This window comes from Danio rerio, chromosome 24, assembly GCF_049306965.1.
Source record: "Danio rerio strain Tuebingen ecotype United States chromosome 24, GRCz12tu, whole genome shotgun sequence".
NCBI classification, from domain to species: domain Eukaryota; kingdom Metazoa; phylum Chordata; class Actinopteri; order Cypriniformes; family Danionidae; genus Danio; species Danio rerio.
This window is the reverse complement of record NC_133199.1, coordinates 27746359-27774010: the sequence shown is the minus strand read 5'-3', so window position 1 is coordinate 27774010 and position 27652 is coordinate 27746359. Positions and strand designations below refer to the sequence as shown.

The 27652-nt window shown below is 35.6% G+C and overlaps 2 protein-coding genes, 1 long non-coding RNA gene and 1 other non-coding gene across 6 annotated transcripts in view; 1 reads left to right on the top strand and 3 right to left on the bottom strand.

The window, feature by feature from the left end:
* Window positions 1-12673, bottom strand: part of pola1 (polymerase (DNA directed), alpha 1) — a 91731-nt gene extending 79058 nt beyond the window's left edge. Inside the window, exons 1-16 of the mRNA NM_001305464.1 lie at window positions 12494-12673; window positions 11647-11771; window positions 11483-11579; window positions 10507-10581; window positions 10266-10381; window positions 9996-10058; window positions 9766-9867; window positions 7768-7915; window positions 7538-7688; window positions 5465-5640; window positions 3745-3857; window positions 3559-3669; window positions 3393-3467; window positions 3155-3293; window positions 2036-2190; window positions 1849-1933 (exon numbers count right to left, since the gene is read on the bottom strand). Coding sequence (NP_001292393.1) covers window positions 1849-1933; window positions 2036-2190; window positions 3155-3293; window positions 3393-3467; window positions 3559-3669; window positions 3745-3857; window positions 5465-5640; window positions 7538-7688; window positions 7768-7915; window positions 9766-9867; window positions 9996-10058; window positions 10266-10381; window positions 10507-10581; window positions 11483-11579; window positions 11647-11771; window positions 12494-12542 — 1780 coding nt within the window. The 5' untranslated portion in view covers window positions 12543-12673. The remainder of the gene's footprint in view (window positions 1-1848; window positions 1934-2035; window positions 2191-3154; window positions 3294-3392; window positions 3468-3558; window positions 3670-3744; window positions 3858-5464; window positions 5641-7537; window positions 7689-7767; window positions 7916-9765; window positions 9868-9995; window positions 10059-10265; window positions 10382-10506; window positions 10582-11482; window positions 11580-11646; window positions 11772-12493) is intronic.
* An 824-nt stretch (window positions 12674-13497) lies between these two features.
* Window positions 13498-13587, bottom strand: trnar-ucu (transfer RNA arginine (anticodon UCU)). Its single transcript is given in 2 exon segments — window positions 13498-13533; window positions 13551-13587. It is a non-coding gene; the product is annotated as a tRNA-Arg (tRNA).
* Window positions 13588-13846: 259 nt separating this feature from the next.
* On the top strand, window positions 13847-15174 carry rrs1 (ribosome biogenesis regulator 1 homolog). Its single transcript, NM_200062.1, is given in 1 exon segment — window positions 13847-15174. A coding segment is annotated over 1 exon segment (1041 nt). The 5' UTR covers window positions 13847-13855; the 3' UTR covers window positions 14897-15174.
* Window positions 15175-24398: 9224 nt separating this feature from the next.
* Window positions 24399-27133, bottom strand: LOC137489243 (uncharacterized). Of its 3 annotated transcripts, none has more exons than XR_011008638.2 (6): window positions 27074-27133; window positions 26642-26754; window positions 25553-25679; window positions 25291-25376; window positions 24938-24980; window positions 24399-24840 (listed from the first exon to the last, which is right to left on the bottom strand). It is a non-coding gene; the product is annotated as an uncharacterized lncRNA (long non-coding RNA). The 3 variants fall into 3 exon arrangements; XR_011008639.2 differs by lacking the exon at window positions 27074-27133 and adding an exon at window positions 26182-26306 and having other exon boundaries at window positions 26642-26721; XR_012399389.1 differs by lacking the exons at window positions 26642-26754; window positions 27074-27133 and adding an exon at window positions 26146-26306.
* Between the last annotated feature and the right edge of the window lie 519 nt (window positions 27134-27652).

The following is a 27652-nucleotide window of genomic DNA, read 5'->3' as shown; positions in this document are numbered from 1 at the left end:
TTTTTGATTACCTTAAGGGACCATAGAGTCACGAAATTTGGAGGTTTTTCTTTTCGTTTGCCATGCGGTATCAAATTCCATTAAATCAGAAGTTGAAAGTTAAAAATGAAACACCCGAAATTGCATGAAACTCTGGAGGAAATGCTGGATACCCTGGTAATGCGACATTAATTGTTTTATACTGTTTTATATGTATGAAACTTGCCTTCAAAAAGTGCTTCCTTGGTCTTATCCATATTTCTTTGCATGTTGAACACACCACGGCCGTAAAAAGAAATAAAAAAACTGCAACTACGTTGTGTTAATTTTTTTTTTAACACGTTAAATATTTCAAATATAGCATTAATATAGAACTATTATATTTAATAATCTCACCATCGAAAAAGTAGATTCATTCAACCCTTATAATACATATAAAACAGCTAAATAATTAGCACTCGGTTTCTTGTATTATAGAATATCTTCCCATTAGACTCGGGATTCCTTTCTTGATTACATCAAAGGCCTGCCTATTACACCTGGTGCTAGCAACCTGTAACATTTATCATTTTATCAGAAGTTTTTATTATTATTATTATTATTCATTATAATTATTTTAATTGTTATTAATTTTCCCATCTGTATCCAGTTATTCTGATGTCTTGTTCTTATGTATTTAATTTTCTTAATTTGGTATTTATGTATTTGTTTTGTTGAGTTAATGAATGAGAGGTTAGGGGGAGGGATTAAAAATAGATAATGCATTACTGTTTACCTCTCAATATTTAATTTGTATTGTCACACAAAAGACCAATAAAAAAGATTGAAATAGAATATCTTCCCATTAACGAGAGAATGTTTTCCTATTGTCAATACCACAGGTTGAAAAGATACATGAAGTATTCTCTGTAATGCAAGAAAACTTTTATTTATATTTTAAAAATATAAAATGTAAATCAATTTAATACAAAACTTACAAGTTATCCAGATTATAAATAAAACATTTTATAAGTCATGACAACTTCAAGAAAACGTGCTTTATGAAAGCAATACATTCTTTTTTAAATTTACCACTTTTAAACAACAATCAATAATTTACTATATTTTAGATAGATTACACTTTCAACAAGTCCAGATCACCAGTCAACTATGCTTACTACATATTAAAACAGTGCTATTTGTAAAGGATGATTATCAAACCATATTAACAAAAATAACTTAGCAAAAGAATGCAGCTAAAAAAAAACATTGTGACAAGTCTCTCCTATATCATTAAAAATTCACCACAGTAGTCTTGACAACACAAACACTGCAGTCACCTCAATGGAAACCCTGCTCTGCTTTCATTTGACTGAAGAATGAAAAAGACGCGACTCGCGTAACGCACTTTTTCTGCTCGAGCAATGGCAAAAGCAGAGCACATAAGCAGCACGTAAAACACTCGCGGCCGTTAATAAACTATTTAAAAGATGCGCCTCTCAATGTAAAAGCGCATTCGCTGTGATCGGTGCCTTATGCAGCCAAAACTTTAAAAACATATAATATTTTCTCATTTAACTGATACCATTAATCGGTTACAAACGCACCCTTTCGGTTAACGGTTAATCGATTGATTTGAGCAAAAGATGGATTTAAATACCATATCATATTAGCTTCTTGATTCTAAGATCACATTTGCACACATATAGACAAATGACCATAAAATAAAGTTCTAATCTTTAGTGATGAGCCAGCACTGGCAATCTGAAAATTATTTTTAATGGGAGTGTCTGACTCTGATGGCTAAATCTCAAAAACACAAATCTGGACAAATCTGAACTCAGTTTGGGATCTTACTCTCGCATATGAAAATCCAGAGGAAAAACTCACCACAGAAATGAGTCTGAAACGGCGGCCGTGGAGGAGCTTTGTCCAGAGGAAATGTATGATGAACGAGGGCAGCGATGGAAACAATCTATTCAAAGCAAGACAAAACGATGAACAATTTATAAAGCTAAATAACTGCTGCTGAGCTACCACAATAAGACGGCTCAGACGACCCAGATTCAGTTTTTACCTCATTCTGGTGAGTCTTGGGGTTCTGCACGGTCTTGAGGCTTATGGACATGACCACCAGTGGAGGAGGCGACAGATCTTTTACTACTGAGATCAAGTCACTCTTCTGTGCAACGGCCTCCACTTTACACCAGCTAATAGGCTGATTGCTTAACTCTAGAGGGCATGGAGAAAGAGGACACTGCAATTACTACAGAACATGATGATTATCAAGTGTTACCAAGTGTGTGATGACAGAAAAAAATATAGAAATAGCAATGGTAGGTTTGTATTAAAGGTGTGCAATATTGACAAACAATATATCGATATATTTTGGATTTTTTAATAACATTTAATAGCATTTTGCTGTTTTAGTGCATGATCAGTTAGGCTTTTTGTAAATACAAAAGTAGGTGATATTGCAAGTCGGTGGCACTTAGTTAGTGAATGATTGGTCTACAATGACTGATTTATTCCTGCCTTGTTTCAACTAAGTGGCATGGCTCAGTACAGTATGGTTTGGTAATGAGGACACACTGATCATCACTTGTTTTTCTACTATTGGTTCACTAACATGGTAGGTGTAAGAAGCCATTAACAAATTACTGACTCCAGTTCATGATTTCAAATGTATATGTGTGGTAAATGCACAAATAGAGAGTGCAAGTGTTGCCTCATGCACTCTCTACACCTTTAAATATGACATGTGAATGGTATCTCTAATTTTGTTATCTATGATGGTGAAAATAGAAACAAATCCACACAGTACTGTACTGCTCATTGGAAACAGGCCATTAGAGACTCTGTATACAATAGACTATAAAAACAAACTAACAAAAATTATGTCAGAAAAGTAGCATGTCTAAATTCATAGCACTCATAAAAATAGGCCATGGGAGACACTGTGAATTGCATTAAATCAAAGAAATTGGCAAGGATAGGTCAAATGATAAATGACAAAATGCTGAATATGATAAACTGGAATTTAATGTAACCTTTAATGGTTGTGGAATAATGGCCAATTCAAAGTTAGTAGCTACTTTGGATGCAGCCACAGTGTTTAAAAATGGATGACTGAAGTAACAAATGTCAACAAATACTGCACAACTCTCTTTTTCGTGCTAAAAGATCTCAATCTTACGAGGGGTTGTCACATCAAGCCAGCAAGGCCCACGAATCTTCCTATTCAGAAGGAAGTGTTCCAAACTGGAGGTGTTGGTACCAAACACATGGGAAAATGTAGTGCCCTTCAGGTCAGATGGCAATGAAGGAATCTCAGCCTACAAAAACACAACACAACAAAACAAAACAATCTTCAGACTCATTCTTGTAACTTCAAATAAAACATACATGACTGTTTTGTGTGTGTAACTACTCACAGAGTATTTGACTTCTAGGTACTCGCTCTGAGAGGGGATATCTGGGATCTCAAAAGCATAATTCTTGGTCACCGGCTGTTGTGAAAGAGGAAAGCATGATTTTAAACACTTATGTATGGGGCTCCAATATCCCATAAAGCAGTAATTACTGGTTAGCAGCAATTACCTTGGATTTAAACTTCATAATTTTGAACTTCTCAGAGATCTCATTGAACTCCTTGTACACATCCATCATTCCTACTGCAACGCCCTTCTCGCCGGTTGCCAGATTTACTTTCTAAAACGCAGATCATAAAATAAATAATACATAAACTAATTTATATTAGTTTTGACTAAATACGAATGGGCTCACATGTTCTCGTGGAAGGAGATACATCGTTCTCTCTATGTTCTTTACAGCAACACAACAGCTAACATGTGCTTCAGCAGACTCGATCCAAACTTTTCCAAACAGGAACACCACTCCTGTACAGAAAACACAAATAAACCATACTGCAAACATACACTGCTTCTGTTCGACAAACATGAGGAAATAAACATGTAAATTGGTAATTCTAGCATTTGTCTTAATTATAAAAGCATGAAATGCAGCTCTAATGGAGCTCTGCCCAAGATATTTGGCCAGAGGAGAACTGATTATGCGTAGCTGTGCCTGGTTTCTCTCAAGGTTTTTTCCTTTTCACTTTCATCAATTGACCATGGTCACCTCTAGCTTGCTTGGGTGATACTGGTGGAGCTGACCATGCTCTTTAGTAGATCGCCCTTCAGCAGTGACATTTGCATTACACTTGTCCAAACTAAACTGAACTTTAACAGAGACGTTTAGGCTGCATTTACACTGCATGGTTCAAGCGACTCAATTCCAATTTTTTTCCTCCCATGTGACACAGATCAGATATAGGCCATGTACATGTAAGCAGGAAGAAATCACATGGATTCTGATTTTTTTTACTCAAATCAGATTCAGGCCTAGTTCACACGTGGAAATTTATCCGATATGAATCAGATCTGTGCCATCGTGTCTGCAGTGTCAATGCGAGTCATGCGTCATTGAAAACCAAAGCAAATGACATCAACTCTACGCTTTCGTTTCATTTCAGACCAGACTTCAGCACAGTGCAAACCTTAAATCTCGTGCACGAGGACTAAAAAAGCTTTTAAATTGTCATGCAGCACAAGTATTTAAGCATGATTAACGAGCGAGAGAGCGAGAGAGAGTGGCATCCACCAATATAAACTAATATAAAATTGCCATATGTCATGTGCATAAATCACGCCATGGTCCTTTAATTAAAATGCCTACTGGTCACCCCCAAGTAAGGGTCTGTCTGTGGTGCCCAGCGACGACTCAGGACACTGTCCATATTTCTGCTACCTCACAGAGCGCCGTCCGAATAATTTCATTTTTTAACAACATGTGAATGAGTGAGTCCGGTGTGTGTGTGCTACTTGTCATGAGCACGGTCCATCTGGGTTGTGACCCCCTTAAGAATGGAGTCTGCTGTTGTTTTGTGGATCAGTGACAGCAGGAAAAGAACATTACGCTGGATGCCAACATTATCCACACATAAGCTAAAAAGCTTTATAAACCTTTTGCTGGCAGCAATGTTTGTGCCCGACAACATGCTTTGATCTTTTGTTTCATTCTACAATACTGAACTTATTTTCTACGAAAGTTTGAACTTTGAGAGTGTTTAAACTAGAAAAGTGTGAAAATGTTAAAGTCTGTCTGAGTAAAGTGTATAAAGTGTACAGTGAGGGATTTTATAGCCTTAAAACATCTATAATTGTAAAAAATAAAGCTGACTACTTCGCAAATTTCCCCTATTGCGGGTTATATTTAGAAGTAACTCCCGCAATAAATGAGGGACCACTGTAATATGGAATTTACTCTTCCTTTTATTCCCCTTCATCTATGTTAGGCTGCTTTGACACAACCTACATTGTAAGACGTGCTATACACAAAGATCAATTAAAAATGAAAATCAGAATCACAAAAAAAAAAAAACATTAGGAATTAGGATTTCAATTCCTGTGCATTAGATAGAAAGCATACAAAAAGAGATGCCCACCAGGTTGGTTATACTGATCTTCAAAAGCATCCAACCAGTAGAAGCGGAAGACCATATCTCCATCTGGTCCCTCCACCAGCGGGAGTTGACTCGAGTCCACCTGCACTTCCACCGGAGTCTCGATGGGTTTCCCCTCCTCCATCTTCTCCCAGCCCATGCCCCCAACCAGTCCAGATCTGAAGAGGGCAAACAGGGAGATCCTTTGCATTAATTCATGCTATGAGTGTAGAGGTCAATTGATATACTGTTTTTAAAAGCAGATGCCAATACTGACAAAGCATTCCTGCTGACTAATAGATATAACTAAATGAAAATCAGTGTTTAAAAATAACTGAGAACAATGCGCTTATCTAAAGAAGAGTCAGTCACAGGATTTTTTATTGATTGTACAGTAAACACATTCACATTTTTGCTAGAATTGATTTATATCACATCTATACTTCCACTGGGCTCCTGATCTGACATCACACACACAGTACTGTTTAAATAAGACGTTGATGCATGAGTGTTAATGTATGTAATAAAGGAGCCATTTTAGGAACGTGAATGAAGGTCATATCTGGTTTCATGTCAGATTGGCTTGTCATAAATAAGCAGTGCTGATATACAACATGGTGTCATAATAAAAATGTAAAAATTAGGGATGCACAATATATCGGCGTCCATATCGTTATCGGCCACTAAATGCTATTTTTAAGATTATCGTTATCAATTCGATGTCTAAATTAGTCCGTTATCTTTAAGCGGATAAATTACGTAATTGTACAGAACTGTCTGCCTCGCGCATGTGTGGGCGGAACGTGTTTAGACTTAACCTGTGCACTACAATGGAGCTCTCTCACATTGTTTAATACTTCAAAGTCCATCCTTTCCTCATGTGGTATTGCTGTGCATTAATAACTTAGTAAGTATCCATGTTCCTTATCATTGTAGATATGTTTAATTGAGTGCCATAGTGTATTTTGCTTTAAAATCACCTCAGAAAAAAATATTACATGTGTAAAATAAAATAAGCGCTGCACAAGTGCTAAACAACTTGATGGGTTGTTTATAATCTAAAGTGATTATTTGTTATTATGCATGCGTTTAACATGCGTTGTTTGCCATGTGTTGTTGATGTAAGATTGTTTTCAGTTTAATAGGAATATTCATAGATTATAACAAGCTTGCGTGAGAGCAGTCACCGCGCGCGCACACACACACACACACACACACACACACACACACACACACACACACACACACACACACACACACACACACACACACACAGTGATCTGACAACTTTCACGGCAGCACGGAGGAGAGTTGCGCCCTCAACTCGCCGCCACAGTCTGTCTAGATATTATGCTCTGTGTTTGTCATAAAGTCATCTGTGTGCTCAACACTCAGGTTTGTATCAAAATCTGACTCCGGGGGCAAATCTGCGCCCTAGCAGCGGATTATCGTAACCTTTTCACTAATCGTTTTTCCCGAAATTGACAGCGAGAACGAACATTTTCTAAAGAAATACAGTCTGTATTTAGCTGTTCGCTTGTACGGTGGCTCTGAACTGTCAAAACATCTCTAAATAAGGCTTTTTCGGACATGACATATTTGTACACGTTCATCACTGTAACATGTTTTATTCAAGAACATTTGAGCTGGGTTTTAATTCTTAGCTCTTTCATTTTCATTTTATTTAAAATATATTAAACTTGCTTGTTAATTAAATCCCATTTTGGTATTTAACATACTATTTTTATGCAACAGTCAAGTAGCATGTTAATTTATTATGAAGAAAAATAAATAAAACATTTTTTGCATGCTGATTTACGTGAAATCGTGAATATATGTCTATAATATCACCTTGCAATTTTGAAATTATAGCTTTTTTGCTTTGAGTTAGATTATTCAGTTCATAAGAGCAGTACAACCAGCTATTGGCCTCCAAGTCTGAAGAGTTATCGGTATCGACCAAAAAAATCCATATCGGTGCATCCCTAGTAAAAAATAATTAAAAAGTGGACAGATTTATCACCAATTGCCAATTATATTTAAACTCTGTGACAATATATTGGTCTGCAGGCATACATTAACATTTTATCCTGTGGTTCAGTCTTAGGCTCCACTTTAACAATGGGCTTGGTCTCGGGCTCCGCCTTCTCTTTCACAGGCTCCTCCTCCAGGTTTTCTGCCTCCATGGGCTCATCAAAGTCCATCTCATCAAACTCGATTGCCTCCTCTAAAATGACAATAAAAAGCAATTTGATATTGAAGAAATGGCACCCAAATACTACAGGGTTAAAAGAGGGCAGATTTACCTTCAGGCTCTTCGATCTTAGGTTTCTTTATCTGTGCGGCAGTTGCTTTACTAGGTTCAACAGAAGCTGCAGACCTGGGCGAAGGGTCAGCAGGAGGAACTCGTGTCACCACAGGCCTCGGCTTTGATACGTGGACTTCAGGCAACTCCTGTCAGATCAGACGTTGCTTTAATAGTGACAGTTTATAACAAATAGGTCTTAAAGGGGTCTTTTATGCTGATCCAAACTGCACATATTCATTTAAAAAAAAATACAGAAATATGGTCAATTATTGCAAATTAAAAACTATTTTAGCCAATAGGATAGCATCGGATTCCTCTAATGGTCTGTTTTGAATGGCTTCCATCAGAAGGAAAACTTTGCTGCCCAGGTTGCAGAACTCAAAGAGCAAAGCAACTTTTATTCCTAGCGCGGTCCAGCTGCTAAATGTTAATTATTGATTGGTTTATCTTTTACCTTTAAGTTTTGTTATATTTGTGTATGCATGTTTATGTATGTGAGGTTTACATACGTGTATGTGCATAAATATATGCATGTATTTGTATGTGTATTTGTAAATTGTACTATAAGCAACTTGTATGCACCATGAACTTAATTGATGCAAGGGGACTAACTAGCAAAAAAAACATTTTCACTTTAATTTCAGACAATTCTTAATTCATTGCGGTGGTGGCAAAGTTTTATTTTTATAAGGCATTGCTCTAGTCTTTAAAAGGTCCAAGACACCCTGGAGTACTTTTTTTTTTTTTTAACAGATTTGTGTGTGTTGAACATCAGTTAAGAATGTTAGCAGCAGTCAGCTTTAATTGTGGGGAAAACTGGATAATTTTGAGCTTTTGTCAGCTTATTTCATCTTTCGGGTTTGAAATAATTTTTGGGGCCGGATCAAAATCAGTGATGTAGCTCGAATCTGCTAGTGGAACGATGATGCGTCAGTTTCTCATTATTATTCATAGCAGAATTTTCTTATCCTATGAGAAGACCCTGCTTCTTAATTATTCATGAGAGTACTAGTTTTCCAAAGCCAAGGCAGACCTGCCAAGCAGTGAGACCCAATGACTTGGTTAGAGAGTGTCTGCACAGCACGGGTCATATGTCTTTGTTTCAATGATCCATGAGGTTTGTTGCATGTTTTTCCCTGCGATGCTGTGAGGGCCGATACAGCACAGCTGGTGGCTTGCAGCAAGCATTTTTGTTGGGAGAGCTGTATGAGGATTGGAGAATGGTGTTGAGTTTGTTATCATTGAGGCATGTCACCTTTATCTGTGCTGCTGTGTTCGCCTATGTTTTAAAATCTCCAGATTACCAGCAAGGCTAATGGTTAAAATAGACAGGAAAAGAGACCTGCTGCACTGCTATCCACTGTGTCTGCATTCAGACCCGGGGATTGAGGACGATTAAATTAAAAACACGATTATCTTTATGATGATATAACAAATTCTCGTTATTAAATATATGATATTACAAATAACAAATGCAGCAGGAAATTAGATTAATTACTGTTTATTTCTTTGCATTTTAACTTTGTAACCAATAAAATCATGGGTCTCCTCAGTACTTTTGTCTCATTTTGTGAACCAACTGACAAAAGTTGTTCGCTCCCCTCTTTCTCCCATGCTCTGCCAGCCATGCTCATTCCTCACGCTGCTCGCAAAGCTCCACACCCATTTTGGAGCATTTTTTTTTTAATTCTGAGGTAGACTTGGATGGAAGGGTAATGCAAGGTATTAAGACGCATTTTGGTCAAGTAAGCAGCATGATTAGGTGTCTAAATTGTTTTGAGCTTGTCCACTTTCAACCACTTACTGAGGTAGTTTAAAACACATAAGATATATTTGCTTTAGTAGTAAAACACTCAAGTGGTTGAATTTGTTGGAATAGCCACACAAGTCCACCCATCCAAAAAGTGATGTAGTGCATGAGGAAATAAGAGAGAAGACCAAAGTACTCATAACACACCAATACAAAGTTTTATATTGCTAAACTAGGGATTTTTACCTTTGGCATCTGTGGTTTGACTGAAAATGGATTCATAGGGGAGCCCAGTGTTTTCTTCTTCTTCAGAGTAATGATCGGTGGTGGAGTGAGCACAACTGATTTCTGTGAAACATTCAAATGAATATGAGGTGTAAAATAAGTTATGAATAACAACATTGAAAGCACCTGTAGCATGCTTGTATTAAAAGCAGAAAGACATCCATTTATTACAAAATGTCACAATGATTCACCTCAGAGTGCAAGTCCTGCAAAATATCTCCCAGCAGATCATCTTGAGACAAATCCACATGTTTCTACAATGCAAACATGGGTAAACAAAATTCTGTTTACACACTAGTCAAGCATTACCTTACTTGCCTTACTTGGGTTTTTATTACAAACATTGACAAGTTTCCTTTTTGGTTTAACCAATCTTTAATTTTATAAAATCACACCAAAAAAAAGTTAATATAATGGCCAGTTACAAACAGAAGCATCTTGTGAATTAAAAAAGCTCTTACCTCCGCAGGTTTCTTTACATTACTGTTCATAAACATGCTTTTAATGCTGTTGGGTTTACTGACAGATGATTTCTTCACATTCTTTTTCGAATCACCTCCTTTTGCAGCCTGTTTACCTGCTCACATATAAATAAAGTTATAATTAATTGGTAAAGACAACTTTAAATAAAACACAAACACACTGGTTAATATTGCAAATTGACAAAATTTAAATAAAAGGTGCTGGTTTTCCCACACTCACTTTTAGGGCCCAATGCATCATCATCCAATTCTTCATCAAAGATTTCTCTGCCATCCTCCACATAACCTGTCCCATCTGATAAAAGACACACACTTAAAAAATGATTTTTGCTGCTTGTTTAAATTACTTATTTAAAATGAGCTGAATCAACTCAATTCTTGAGTTTTTTTAAAGACAACTTTCAATGTTAAATCATCTTAAATTTATAAAATCCATTATGTTAAATTTGATTTGTTAGGGGTGTGAATCTATACTGGTCTCATGGTTTGGTTATGTTTATCATGCCATCGATAGGGTTCAATTCGATATCTCTGTGCATCACAATGCATTGACGATGCCTTCCATACAGAATTAGAGTTTTTCTTCACAACACAAGATTTTTTTTTTCATTAAAATCTATAAATATATTTATATTTAGATTATTTGTAATACATATGTGTCCTTTAAAACAAGCAGTAAGATATATGTACAGTAACTATTATTTTACCCGCTCAAGGAAAACACTCTTTTTGAATGTATCAAACAAAACTCAAACACATGCACAGAAAACAGCATGAGCATTTATTGCAAATAAACTAAATGTAAATATTATCCCGCTTGCTTTTTGAGCACTGTCAAGCGAGGTCTTAAACCCATATGATTGGTTGTTGTCTTCGCCCACTCAACAGAAAAGGTGGCGATTGGCTTTAGAAGAGAGTAGTGAAAAGTAGTGAAATAGTGGCTTGTGTGCTGTGCCTTCTTTAGTGTCAATGAAAGACTTTCCAACAAACTCACAAGCAGTTGAATTGTTCATAATTATCAAGTAGGATAAGTAGTAGGAGCGTTTTATTTACTTTTGACACCCCTACGATTTGTGTTGGGACACATGAAGACATGAATTGTGTAGAACCCAGCATTTTACAGGCACATTAATCTGACAACCAATTAAACACTGAAATTTGCATATTGGAGATTGAAGTATGAAAATATGACTGACCGTCATCAATGATCCAATCATCATCCTGTCTCTCCCGAACTATTTTCGAGTACTGCTCTTCATCCACTTCATCATAAATGCTGGTGAACTCCTCCACCTGATCACAACACAATGTCAAAGCGCTGAAACAGCAGAGATGAAATGTACAAACAGCTGAATCTCACCTCGTATTTTACTTTCTCTCCTTTCTTGGCTCTTTTAAGTTGCTCTAAAGCAGACTTGCGCCCGACTTTCTCTTTTTTCTCCCTTCTGGAACGTGAGGCGGCAATGCCACATGTGTCGGATGCATCTAAAGGCATAAACAAATGTGGCATAAAAAAAAAAAAAATATATATATATATATATATATATATATATATATATATATATATATATATATATATATAAATCCACAAATGTGATTCAGTGAAATTTTGCTAACTTCTTTGTTAAAAAGACCATTTAAGTGACTAGAATATTTATAATTATATCATATTTTTTCAATATTGTTTCATTATAAAGGATATTTTCATCTGTGGCAATAAGAATATTTTTAATTGTATAATTATTATATTGTAGTAGTAGTGTTAGTAGTGCAGTAAGTAGTAGTAGTGTTATTATGTCACTGTATATTACATTATTATTGTTTATGATTTATTAATTTTCTTTTTCCAGTGCTGGGCATCCGCTGGGATGTTACATAAACGTCTTCCAAAGAAGCACTAAAGTATTATCCAGGAAAGAGTAACGTTAACGCTAGCTGAGAACTGAGAAACATTTGTCAGCCTTAATACTGACATGTTCAGCTTCAAACTTCATGTTTAAGGACCGAAACATCACGTTTACTCGACAAAATGATGATACACGGTAATGTATTTGCATATTTTAACGATTAAGTTAGCTCAGATAAATCAATGTAATGTATTGTATTTCATGTTGCATTAGCGCTGTCAGTACACTACATGCATCCGCTAAGCTGAAAGCTGGAATATTGTGTTAGCTAACAACACTAATCCCTGTAAACACGCTCACCACAATCTCCGCCGTCCATGTCTTTATCGGGATTTGAAACAGGAGCCATTGATATAAAATGCGGTTGAGTCGAGGTAGAATTTCTCTCTCCTTACAAAGGGCGAAGCCAAAACAACAGATTTCCGCGCCAAAGTGTCTTCCCGGGGAAACTCGAGCAGCGGATATGACGTTCTCACCAGCCGACCAATCTGAACAAGTTGATTCGAACTGTTGTAGACAGACTTTATTCAGTGTATTTTTTAGCACATTCATTTTTTTATATCGGAGACTTGAGTTTTTTGTTATTTTACAATTAAAGATCATTTTGTTTGCGTAACTGAACAGTAATGCAAATACTACTACTACTACTACTACTACTACTACTACTACTACTACTAATAATAATAATAATAATAATAATAATTATAATAATAATAATAATAACAAGTTTGTTTTTGTTTGCATACTGTATGCAGAGGCAATTTCCAGATTTTTTCTGTTAGAATTTTCAAGAATAACATTGGCATCAGTTCAGAAATCATATTATCAGTTCAGTATCACTTGTTCAGTAATAATATAATCCAAACAGATCCAAAAAATCAGTTTTAAAATCATACCAAAAACACAATTTAAGTATTATTAAGGATAATTAATTATTTTTAGATATTTGTAGTGGTCGATGATAAAACAAATACAACCGTGCGTGTGTATAACTGCAACAAAATAAATAAATCAATATTTCTACCACAACTATGGGTTTCACTTATAGGTTTTACTGGCATTTAGAAACCAATCATTTGTCCCAGGTTACACATCCACAGAACCGATATATATCTAAATAAATTTAATATTTTATCAAAACGAACCATTTGCTCCGTATGCTTAACCCACCGGTTCGGTTCGGCTATAAGATTCACGCATCCACAAACTGAATCACTGAGTCAGGTTCGTTTGAATCATGTCTTCGAGCACTTCAGGTAACTTCTGGCATGTGGCCACTTTATTGATTCTGATCACAAAAATGTCGACTCTGGTGGGACTCGAACCCACAACCTTTGAATGACCCCATTCAACAATCTAGAAGTCCAATGCGCTATCCATTGCGCCACAGAGCCGATGGGACGTCCTGTCGGTTTATCGCTACTCCTGCATTCGACCGAACAACTTTCGTCCGAAGTAAGTTAGTTAGTATCATAAACATATACACTTAGGATAAACGTTTTACTAGCTAAAACATGTTTAAAGATTGTTATATTTCTTTAACTCATTTGAAATGTTTATTTTATTTTTTAAGTTAGTTTTTAGTTCTTTTATTTTGAAATACCAGACTTCCGCTTTTAGCGGCACATGTGGGAACCCACGTTGTCTGTCAGTAGAACCAAAATGGCTTCGTGCAGTATTGAAGACGTGCTCGCTAAAGCTGAAAGAGACGAGGCTGAGAAGCTCAAAAGTATTACGGTGCTCAAAGAGTTGGATCTTGAATTCGACCCGGGACTTTTGCTGGCGTTTGACAAGAACCGACTTGACACACGGGACTTTAAAGGCAACAAACGGGAGGACTGTCTTCGCTCTTTAGCGCGAGACAACACACAACTTCTCATCAACGAGATATGGAAACTACCCACAGAGAGAGTCGACGAAGTGATCGTCGCCAAGCTGCCAGAACCGACCACTAAACTACCCAGAGAAAAACCAGCACCGAAACCTAAGCCTCCTACTAAATGGGAACAGTTTGCCAAGCTGAAAGGCATTCAGAAGAAAAAGAAGACCAACTTGGTCTGGGATGAAGTTCACAAGGAGTGGAAGAGGAGATGGGGGTATAAACGTGCCAAAGATGACACCAAAGAGTGGTTGATTGAGGTCCCGGCGACTGCAGATCCAAACGAAGACCAGTTCGCCAAAAGGAATAAAGCCAAAAAGGAAAGAGTGGCCAGAAACGAGTACAACAGACTCAAAAACATCGCCAGAGCTCAGAAGGTCAAGGTTCCTGGAACAGGACTCCTGCCTACATCCCAGCAGACCAAAGCGGAGCTGGCACAAGCGGTCAGTCTGGCCAAAATATCCACCGCATCGGTTGGCAAATTCCAGGAGAAGCTGCCCAAGGAAAAACCAGCCAGAAACACTGGGAAGAAGAGGAAATTCCAGCCTCTTATTGGGGACTTCAGTAGCGAGAAGCAAAAACAGCTGGATTTATTGAAGGTGATGGACAGTAAGAAGCCCCGTCTCGATATCACTAAAGCTGTGAATAAGCAGATGAGGGAAGAGGACTCGGAGTCTGCTCGGAATAATAAGAAAGGGTTTGGAAAGAAGGGACGCAAGGGAGGCATGCCTGGTAAAGGAAAAGGCAAAGGAAAACCTGGAGGAAAGGGAAAAGCTCCTAAAGGCAAAGGGCGCAAACCTCAGATGAAGCAAGGAAAGCGCTAACATTTAAAGCAGTGTGGTGGACTTATGATGTTTATTGTAGAATATAATAAATATTGCACACGACTCAACTTCTCTTAAGTCATGACTTTGAGTGCCTTGCGGCTGGAGTTTGATTCAGTACAGGAATCGGGTTTGTTTATGTGTTTAGGCTTTATCTACATATGTCATGGATTAAGATCATTGAACCGTTTTCATAAATGTCATCTAATATTGACTCCTGTTATTCATTCGTAATTGTGTTTTCACATTAAATTAAAATTCTTTCTGATTTGCCATCAGTTCCTGGTTGGATATTGTGAATAATGAGGTTATATTTCATCCCCAAAGTTATTTAAAAATGAGTATAAATGTGTCAAAGCCTGCTGTTAATGGGTAACATTTGTACTTAAATAGTATGTTCTTATAATGTAATATAAAATATCATCAAATGTGTATTTTAGAATTATAAAGCTAAAATATCACCTTAAAAAATTGAAGCTAAGATTCAATTAATAAAGTATTTGAGCAATTTTAATGAAAAGAATATGATTAGATTTATCTTATACCATCAAATAGAGGAGACATCCCATTTCAGTGTCTACCTAAGTTCACAAATGTGATTTTTAATTACAGCAATCAAATTAAATCTAATTAAATTGTTTAGTGATTTAAATAACTTTTGTGAAATTAAAAATATGAGTTAAAAACGCTGTATTGTCATTTAGTGTTATGTGAAAATGAAACCTACTGTTATTCTGATCTGTGATGTGACAAATATGTATAAAATAATAACTTAAAGCTTTCCCAGAGATGGGTTGCAGCTGGAAGGGCATCCACTGCATAAAACATAAACTGGAAAAGATGGCAGTTCATTCTGCTGTGGCGACCCCGGATTAATAAAGGGACTAAGCCGAAAATAAAATACATAATTTTTAAAGCTTAAATACGTATTGAATTAGAAAAATCTTGCTGTTAATGGGTAAAATCTGCACTTTAATAGAATGTTCATATAATTTAATATAAAGTATAATCCAATTAATACTCATGTAAGTGTGTTTTCTTGAATTATGAAACTAAAATATTCAAATTAAAAAAATCAATACTGGGTTTCAAGTGATTTTGATTAATTAAAGATTTCATTGTTTGATTTGAATTGATAAATCATGAAAAAAGTTTTTTGATCATGCAGTTTATGTCAGCAACATATAAACCTTTTATTCTTGCATATTTAACATTTCTTAATTTCAGACCAGTTTTAACTCACGATATTCTATTAAAAATAAAGGGAATTTATTTTTTATGTATTTGCTGAAACTGTAATGTCAAAATGGGTTCAATATACTGTATGCATGGTGCAGTACTGAGATATCCCCTGTCAACCTGCTGACAGAAAATACATTTTTCATTAATTGCATCTGAAAGCTTGTTCAATTTTAAATGAATATATGAAGTACCACCTTTGATCATGCTAAAACATGCATTTCTTTCAAATTGATGCAAAAAGACAAGACTTCAGTATTATAATAATATATTGTAAATGAAACCCTCTCACTCCAAATGAGAAACAAGACACCATATGTTCGAAATATTGATGTGTCTGCAGAACTGGTGGCTCTTTCTACAAATTAATAACCTGTTCTTGAGTTGATGGATGGTGTTTGACCAGCGACATAATCTCAGATCATGGTGAGGGGGGCTTCGAGAGGGGAAGGTACCCATCTGTTGACTGCTGTCAGGCATGCAAAACATCATTAGTCAAACAATCAAGACACAAACACCCCACGCCAATGGACAGAAAAATGGGGCACATTTAATGCCAAAATCAATTAGCACTGCTGTGCCTAGAATGCAGAATGATTATTGATACAGCATGTGGGATTAAGAAGAGGCAAATGGTTAAAAACGTTAATATTGTTTTATACCAGTTAAACATGAAACATAAGCTGTAGTATAACAAAAAAAAGCTATCATTTCCTCAGACATATATAAGGAGTGATGGATTAGTGAGCAGCATTTTTAAAGGACAGATTGATGGATGAGAGACAGAGGGATCTTTGTTAGGATGCAACAGCACATTTACATGCAGGGCAATGAACAGTTTGATGCATTTGAATGGCTTCATTTTTCGTCAGTGACTTATTTGGCATAAAGTTATGTGTTTTGTCAAATTAAACACGAAAAGCCAAATAAAGTCAGTGAGTGTTGCTCATAGTCAGAGTTTAACATAAATCAAATTAAAACAATTATTTTCAATTTATTGAGTAATTTGTCACTCATGTGCCATACTTTGTAGACTATGTTTTGCATTTCCTTTGGTTTCCATTTGACCTTTTTGCATTAAGTTGCTTTTATACTTTCTATACATATTAATATTATCAGTTAAGATGCAGGCTATTCCAAATAAGAGATTTTTGTTCATATATTGTACAATTTTATTTCATGTTTAATTTTACATAAAGAAGTTCAAACATACTCTTAAGTTACATAAATATTTAATGTATATTATATTAAAGTAATGGACTGAATGAAGTCTAAAAGGTTCAAGTAGAAAACCTGAAAGGGTGTTTTCTTCTAAAACAAACTTCAATCCTATTAAAGTGCCACTCAAAAATGTACTTAAATTGACACTCATTTTTCATTACTTTTAAAGTTTACAGTTAACATTGTTAACATTTTAATTATTTTAATTATGACTGTTTTGTTACTCAAAGGTAACAAAACAGTCATAATTAAAATAATTAAAATGTTTTAATTAATACATTCATACTGTATATTAAAGTCAAATCTGTAGGCACTGTGTGTGGGAATTAGTCCACATATTTCACCTTAGCACTATTCCAGTAGACATGTAATGCGCAATATATCCACTAGATGGTAGTAACACACCACCGCTACACTAATGGGGGCCCAAGTTGAAATTTTGAATGGGTGACGTCAAACTTTCTCTCAAAGCTTGACAGCGGTGTTTTTTTGGGGGGTCAACAGGGCAACTTGTGTCTCTGAGCTGAGTCATATTATCATTTAGTGTATTTCATGAACATGCGCCATTCCATAAACCATATTCCTTCGGAGGCGTAAATTTGTGCATTTCAGGACAGCGCGCGAATGCAGCTAATCTGTTTTTCTCTGTGCTTTTGTTTCTATTCGCTGTTTAAAGCGGACCGGGACAGTAGTGAGTCCCCTAGGGAGGCATGGGGTGAGTAATGCCACCATACACATAATGAGTCTGCAAATTACACATCTTTACGCCCATCAAACCCCCCACCGACACACGCGGGCAGCTGCTGCTCCTGCCAGCGTCACACTGACACACTCCCTAAACAGGTGGTGGCGCACAGCCATTAGCTGACAACACACACGCACACGCACACTGATCAATTAACATTTGGTGATGGATTTAATGTAAAGATTTAGAGATATATAGTCTGTAGGAATATTGTGAGCTATTATGTTTATTACCTTTTTTTAAATGTAATTTATTTGTGATGGCAAAGCTGAATTGCCTGGTGCCATCAGACTGGTACTCTTTTTTCCTTCAGAACTCATCTGAATTACGCGAGTTGATGCATTATTATTTATTATTTGTGCTTTTAATAACAGTTCTTATTATTATGAAAGTTGAAAAAGATGTTTTAGTGGCATTTTACAGTTATTATTGTAGTTTTATTAATAGTTGTGATTTTAGTTTAGAAAATGTAATTGATCATTTTCTTGTTTAAATAGTTTTAGATTAGATTTAGATTTAGATTTTGTTTGTAGAAAACAAACAAACAAAAACATTCAATTTGTCTAAATAATAATAATAGCTATATATATATATATATATATATATATATATATATATATATATATATATATATATATATATATATATATATATATATATATATATACATGTGTGTGTGTGTGTGTGTGTGTGCGCGCGCGCGTGTGTGTGTGCGTGTGTGTGTGTGTGTATGTGTGTGAGCAATTCCAGCGTTTTAGATGTGACATTTGCAGTGAAAAGTCTAAAAACTCAACACATAAATTGACAGAGAAAGCATATGTTAACATTATATCGAAACATCTATTGATATATTTCCAGAGCAATTTACCACATATCTATTGGATCAGAAATATCTAACTGTAAACATGATGTTTTGTAATTTAAATGAGGAAAATAAACATGTGTTATGGATGTGACCTAAAAGTCAGTGAGTTTACAGCATAAAACATACTCTGCAGAAATTCTCTGAATTAAACTGCACAACCCAAAAGAAACAATGCTATTCAAAAGGAGAAAAGTTGGCTCTCTATAGAACAAAATTATTATAATTTTTTTTTAAATTTAAGATTTTTGAATTTATGAGGAAAAAGTTTCGTTATGGATGTGACATCTCTCTGTAATGGATGTGACAGATATGAAATTGGCACTTGTGTGACTTTGGCAAATCAAATATTATAGTTTGAAAACACTGATAGAGACATTCTTGAGGATTTCTAAAGCATTGTAAAATACTTGCTTACACAAAAAACCTAGAAACAGATTCTGTATTTTGGTGAAAACTTTTTTGAATTTTTTTTTTTTTTTGGCAAAGTTGACATGCATGGAATTGCTCATATATCATATATAATACTGCTATACATTTTCTGTTGTTTTTTTTTTAGTTTAATTACTTAATGTTATTATTGAATTAGTATTAGTGGACATTTGATTTAGCCAAACTTGTTTCTCTATTTAACGAAACTTTTAAATTCAATATTAGGGGGCGACACAGTGACTACCATTGCCTCACAGCAAAAAGGTCACTGGTTTGAGTTCTGGCTGTTTCAGTTGGCTTTTCTGTGTGGAGTTTGCATGTTCTCCCTATGTTCGCATGGGTTTCCTCCGGTTTCCCCCACAGTCTAAAGACATGTTGTACTGGTGAATTGTATAAGCTTAATTGGCCATAGTGTATGAGTGTCCATGTTAGAGTGTATGGGTGTTTCCCAGTGTTGGGTTGCGGCTGGAAGGGCATCCGCTGCGTAAAACATATGCTGAATAAGTTGATGGTTCATTCGGCTGTGGTGATCCCTGATGAATAACGGAACTAAGCCGAAAAGAAAATGAATGAATGAATTAGGGGGCGACACAGTGGCTCTGTTGCCTGCCTCACAGCAAAAAAGTCACTGGTTTGATCCCGGCAGTTGCCATTTCTGTGTGGAGTTTGCATGTTCTCCCCGTGTTGGCGTGGGTTTCGTCTGGGATGCTCCGGGGTTCTCACAGTCCAAAGACATGCGCTATAGGGGAATTGAATAAACCCAGTTCTGGGTTGCAGCTGGAAGGGCATCTGCTGTGTAAAACAGTTGCTGGATAAGTTGGTGGTTCATTCCGCTGTGGTAACCCCAGATAAATAAAAGGGACTAAAGTGATTCAATATTAATATGAATCATTCATTTATTAATTCATATTAAATGTCTAATTTGTATAAATGTTTTGTTTTAACTTTAGGAAAAGTAAAAGATCACTGGCAACAATAAATAAATGAATACATACAATAATTAATTACATTTTAAACACAATAACAATAAAACATTCACATTTTAAATGATAATATTTCACCCCATCATTTTTACTGCATTTTTTACCATGTTTCTCAAAATATATCCATCCATATTGAGCACAGAAGATTATTTCAAAAACATAAAAACAATTCTAAATTTGATGGAAAGTCCTTCTGTGCCATTTCTCCACCAATGAAAGCACTAGTTGAGTTCAGATTTACACTCCTTCATTTGTGAAACCCTCTCTACATTTGAGGCTTCAAACTGCAGTATTATCGTGCCCCTGTTTGAGCGATCAAGGTGTGTTTATTAAAGCTCGCTGTGGCCTTTGACTGGCGATGGTCCTGAACAGCCTGTCTCTTGTCTCTCCTCGTCAAAAGCGCAGGAATCTGGGTCATGGGGAATAAACAGGGCCTTTGTGCTTGTTGTTTCCTCTTTGTGTTCTCCAGCAGAGGCTCCTGGGGGACGGCGGGAGGGAGGAGCCTCTTTCTTGGGGCTCCGCAGAGGATCTGCTCCCGGGCTCTGTCAAAAAAGCCACTGCCGAGGGGCCACCAATGGGGCTTTTGAATGACTCTTCCTTTACTGAATATGCACGGTGGAAGTGGGTGCTGTTGCTTAATTGTACTTTTAATAGCTACAGTAAGTTATTATTAACCTCGTGATGCAATAATGGGTGAGACTGGAGGGTCATATTTAGATTTTTAGCCTGTTAGTGTGAAGAGCATGGAGAGTTGAAGTCAGAATTATTTGCCCTCCTGTGAATTTTTTTATTTTCAAATATTTCCCAAATGATGTTTAACAGACAGAACAAGGAATTTTCCCAGTATTTCTTTTAATATTTTTTTCTTCTGAAGAAAGTCTTAAAATCTACCGAACAAACCATCACTATACAATGGCTTGCCTATTAGCCTAACCTGCCTAATTAACCTAGTTAAGCCTTTAAATGCCACTTTAAGCTGTATAGAAGTGTCTTGAAAAATATCTAGTCAAACATTATTTACTGTCATCATGACAAATATAAAATTAATCAGTTGTTAGAAATGAGTTATTAAAACTATTATGTTCAGAAATGTGCTGAAAAAAATCTGCTCTCTGTTACACAGAAATTGGGGAAAAATATACAGGGAGATAATAATTCAGAAGGGCTAATAATTCTGACTTCAACTGTAAATGTGTGATACATGTCACATAGTCATTAATATAATTACATTTGAAAAGAGTAGTTTTATTTAGGAGGTAGTCATAAGTTGGATTGCGATGTTTAGATTTTTATCACGCTGTATAAATGCGAGCCTTAAAATTGTTGCCATATTAGGGGTGCAATTGTTCAATCCAATCACGGTTTGGTATGTATCATGGTATTAGGGTCACGGTTTCAGTACAGTACAGTAAAGTATGTGCCATGTTTAGAAAAGCAAATGGCTACAAAAAAATTCAATGAACAACATATTTATTAAGTTACAAACACCTGACATTGCAACAGGCTTCACACACATAAGTAAAAAACTGCATGTTCAAATAAAATTCTTAAGCAATATAAAGCATAAATTTCCTCTCAACCAATTATGCAGATAATAATTATGCCAACATCTTAATAAATGAGCACTTTTAGAGTATTAATTAACATGTTAACATTATGCTTGCATTACCAAGGCAACAAAAGATTTTTAATAACAATCATTCCAGAGATCAGTTTATTTTAAATATTTATTATAGATAAATATGCTTATATTTATTCATTTTCAATAAATATAACAATTTATCTATATTTATTATAAAAGTATTATTATTATTATTATTATTATTAGATATTTTAAAGATTTTGTCTTGCGGTTCAGACATAAATGTTTTTTATTATTGCAAAAATAGTGTTGTAATTGCACTCAACTGCATGGTCATGATTAATCATGTTGTAATAATAATAATAATTGTAATAAATATCACAAGTAAATAATGTCACAGCTAACTGAACTGAACTTACTGTAATTTCTTTGTTTACTATTTTATGTATATTTAATTGTTTTTATTTAATCAACAATTTGTTCCATGCTGACATGATAAAGTTGTAAAAAATGTTTATATTTATTGTTGAAATTAACTACATAGAGTATGTCTTTTAGTTATGTGTTCCAAATACTAGCAACGTGGAAAGAAAAATAAAGAAACATTTTTCTGCATCCCAGGAAAATATAGGTTTAATTTTATATTAAATATTACAAACACATCAATACCTTACACATTTTAATAATATCTAATTTTATATTATATTATATTATATTATATTATATTATATTATATTATATTATATTATATTATATTATATTATATTATATTATATTATATTATATTATATTATATTATATTATTGTTCATATTGTTTTCAGCTTAGTCCCTTTATTAATTAGGGGTTGCCACAGCGGAATGAATCGTCAACTTATCCAGCACATGTTTTACGCAGTGGAAGCCCTTCCAGATGCAACCCATTACTGGGAAACATCCATACACACTCATTTACACTCATACACAATGGACAATTTTAGCTCACCCAATTCACCTGTAGCGCATGTCTTTGGACTGTGGGGAAACCGGAGCACCCGGAGGAAACCCACTCAAACACGAGGAGAACGCCAACTGACCCAGCCGACCTTCTTGCTGTGAGGCGATTGTACTACCCACTGTGCCACTGTGCTGCCCATATTATATTATTTTATTCTTTGTAATAGGTTTTGTCCTATTCAGATTTTACTTGTTATTTGTGTATAAATTCTTAAGTAGTTGTAGTAAATAAGATAAAATAAATGAATCAATGATTACTATTTTTTATCTCATATTTTAGACTTAGTTTAGACTTAACTTTGATTAAAACACATGAATAAACATGGAAAATTGATGAAATATTTATATATTTATGATAAATACGCAAAAAATAACTGTAATGTATGAATGAGAGAGTGTATGGGTGATTCTCAGTACTGGGTTGTGGCTGGAAGGACATACGCCACATAAAAGATCCCAGAGTAATTGGCGATTCATTCCGCTGCGGAAACACTTGATAAATCAAGGACTAAACCGAAGAATAGTGACTGAGTGATAAATACAACGTGAAAATTACAACAATATTTTGGGAAAATAAAGTAAAACAAGATGATTTAATATTAATAAATGGCAAAATATAATGATGGAAGTAGTAAAATAAATGCATAAGCACACTTTCATTAGTCTCAACATTGGAGTTTATTAAGGTGCTTAATGAGTTTATTAAGGCATAAAAAACAGGGAAAAACAGAAATGGGTTGCTGTTCAGTGGCATATGTATTTATTTTAACAACAATAATTATCATCCAATGGCCCAGTCTGGCTGCTTTTCTAGAACAGCTGCCAAATTCAATCCCTGTACTTTAGTTGGAGATGAAGTGCTCATCATGTACCCCACATATTATAAGATTAACTTTTGCTACTGTTTTCTTTTGAATCGCCCTCAATAACTGACTTCTCTCAGCTTTTAGCTTAATAAGACGCCTCAGCCATCTGCTGAGCTTGGCTGATCAGTCACAATGACTTCAGCTTTCTCCTCGACCCTTTTTCAGGACTGTATTAATCCACTGATGCAGTGACTGTTGATGTCAAATCATGTCAAATGATGTCAAAGACATTGCAGGTGAATACACAGCAAAATATGGGGACCCAAAACAACTCTATGGGTGTTAATTTCAACCCTTTGAAAGTGTCTCATGGGGTCCACTCAAAACAGACTTGAATCAACACTTTCAAAAGGGTTGGCACATTGACACCGAAGTAAGGGTTAATTTTAACTCAGGGCAGAGTTAAAAAATGTAACTATATTTAACACCACCTGGTGTAATATATTATTTTATTCAACTCTCTTGAGTGTAAATATGGTAAAAAGGTCAAATAGACTGTAAATTACAAAATAAAAAACATTTTATTTGAAAACATTCACAACTTCAACAATTCATTCAGTTTTTAAAATGCAACAATGTCAAATTTGCTTTAAATGTTTTATTAGTAAAGACAGTATCAACAAAATATGATGTCCAAACTTGATGTTTTATCAGAGCAATTTGAAAGTTCAATATATCGTCACTCATAGTTTTCTTCTGAACGCATAGTTTTCTTCTGAAATTACATTTTAAACAACTTGGCGTGCAAATCTTTCACTTCTGGTGTTTCCTTGGTCCTCCATATCAAACACAGCAGTTTAAATGAAGGTATAAATGCTGTAAACTTGTGTGAAAACAAACTGGAGCTAGGAAATCTCATCAAGCATGTCCTGTGAAAGATGTGCTTCCCAGCCACAGGATGACCTTTTTATCCATGACGATGTACAGTAGTAGCTGCTGATCGCTCGTCTGGTGGTTCCTGAAGCACGGATATACTGTAGGGTGATGCTCATCTAAGAACTCTTCAAGACTCCAGCATGACTAAGAAAAATGTTTGAAAACAAATAGCAATCAAATTCTATGATATATTTAAAAGAACATTTAAAGTAAATAAAACATTCAAGAAATCTAAACTCACCTTTTGAAAATCCACATGATGATCCACAACTTGACTCTCCCAGCTGGTTGAGGTGACAGGATATGGAAAAGTAGAAAAAACACATACATCACTGTTGGATCTCCAAAAACAATTAGGTTAACCACTATGACTAGAACTGGAAAAACAGGCAGCTGTCTGTCCACAATCCTGAATTTAACACAACACTTGGAGCAAAATTTAGAGGAGCTTAAAATCTTTTATATCATTTAGTGATGCTGACTTCCCCAAAATATTGGCCACAGTGTAAAAAATATTCATAAACTTACAGTTTTCTGTAAGCGTGTGCGTGCGTGCGTGTGTGTGTGTGTGTGTGTGTGTGCGTGTTTCTTTACCAGATTCAACTTGTTAGGCCCTTTCAGGTCCAGTATTGACGCCACCTTTCCTGGAGTCTAGCAGATGTTTCAGGTCCAAATATAATCTAAAATATTAGGATAAGCAGAAGAGAAAAAGTGCAAAGCAAACAACAAAACATTATTTAAGTAACAGTTCACCCACAATACAAAACTTATCACCTTCATGTCATTTGTTATTCTCTAATGCTCTAATACCCTCTCAGCTTATTGTAAAACAAATACAGAACTTTATCAAACATACCTTCATTATTATCACCACATATGACCAAGAAGGTGTGCTTGGTCATTTCACCAACTCTGGAAATACACCATCCGTCTCTAATCAGCCACCGTCACAGGGTCTTGTGTTATTGTACAGAGAACTGTGGCTGTTAAAAAACAACAACACATTAGTATCTAACACATATGCATAACCTTCAGATAAAAAAGAGAGATGAACATCACAAAGTATGCCTCACACTTTTTCACATATCTTTTGATTCAGATGTTGATTATTGATAATAAATCTACAAATCAAACCTGTATCATCATTAGGCTGCTCAAATATGAATCAGTTGATTAATTTTACAGACAGGTGGCTGTTTACAACGCACTAATAAAACGGAAATGTTGTGTACAGTACATGCTAAGTTTAGCCTATAGTTTTAAGCACAATATCATGCGGGAGAAAAAGCTTGACTAAGATGTTCCTGACTACAGAAATAGCCTAACTTACTAACGTCAGACATCCCGAGTTGGGAAAAGTCATTTTCGGGGGATACAGAGTTGATTTGCGGGAGGTAGCGGGAGAGATGAGTACCTAAAGAGCAATGGGATGAGTTGCGCGCGACGTACCTGAAGAGCGGTGGGGGTGACTTGCGCGCGACGTACCTGAAGAGCTGGGAGGGATGCGGTGGAGAGGGGCGTGCAAAGTGTTTAATGACCGGGCGGGAGACGCGCGATTTCCGGGAGATGATCATTCATTTGCGGGCATCTACTTGGGCATCTGGGAGTCTCTGTGCATTTGCGGGATAACGTTAACGTTAGTCCCGCAACTTCCGGGAGACTTCTGTAACGTTAATTGTCTGATAAAGTGCAAACGCGGTCATTTAAAGACATTAATGTTAACATTCCGACTTTAATGGTTGTCAACACTTAATATAATTCAAGCGTACGTTATCACACGAGTCTAAGTTATGGACTAACTTAACGGTATATGGACGGCCACGAATGAACCAGTTTAAAAGGGCCGCGGTGTTTAAAATAACCAAATTAACGTACACGAATAACAAACAATCATTTGTTTCAGTCAGGAAGCCTTTTACAAGTAAGCATATGTTCATTTACTCACCAGATATGTTTTAGAAACTCTCCAGAGCTTATGGAAACCGTCCTGTGTTGCCGTTAGCATCCGGGCAGAGTAGGCTAACCTTAGGCGGCTCCGGGGATTCCCTCGCTAGTTTGCTTGGAATTAAAGGAGAAGTGTCGATTTTATTTTACAGATGGGTAACAACGCACAAAATGGCATTAAGCGTGACAGAAATGTGTTGAACATGTACATTTGATGTTTTTATGCACTTATGTATGCGTGAGCATATAAAAACATTCTTGAAAAGAAGTCAATAGTAATGCAGTTAAGCTAGATACACAAACGACCATGAATGAACCGCAGAAGTTTAAAATTGTAACTCCATTCTAAAGTTATTAACTTAACAACATGTTTACAACTGCATTTCCTTAAAGAAAGTCAGTAAAATACCAACATTTAGGTAGTTTGACTCACCAGTTGCTGTTCTAAATCTCAGATGGAAAATGGCGTCTGGAAAATTCTTCAGTGACTGGGGCTGCATGAATTCCCGGATGTTGGAAATAACACCACCAAGTGTTGAAAAGATAACTCCTTGATTTCGCACTGAATAAAAACAATTCTAACTCTTATTATATTCATTTATCAAAATCTAACTCTTTAACGTCAACACTTTACTCTCAAATGCTTCAACACCGAGAATTTAACTCTGATGAATTTGCTGTGTAGGAAATAGAATTAACCAATAATTATCACCACAATTCCCCATTTGAGTGATCACATTAAGAAGGGCAACATTTTTGGTTAAAAATGTTTGGTTTGCATATGCAAATGAGGCATTATTAAATATGCACTAATTTGCATACCCTTTTAGAACAAAAACCTGATCATGTGAGTGTGGTTCATATATTTTTTCCATTTTTTTACACTGTAAAAAGCAATTAGTTGACTTTACTTATAAAGAGTAAAGCTGTGGCCATAAAACAAGTAAATTAATTATGTGCATACTTATAAAAATTAAGTTAAGTAAACAATTTAAAATTACAAAAGGCCTAC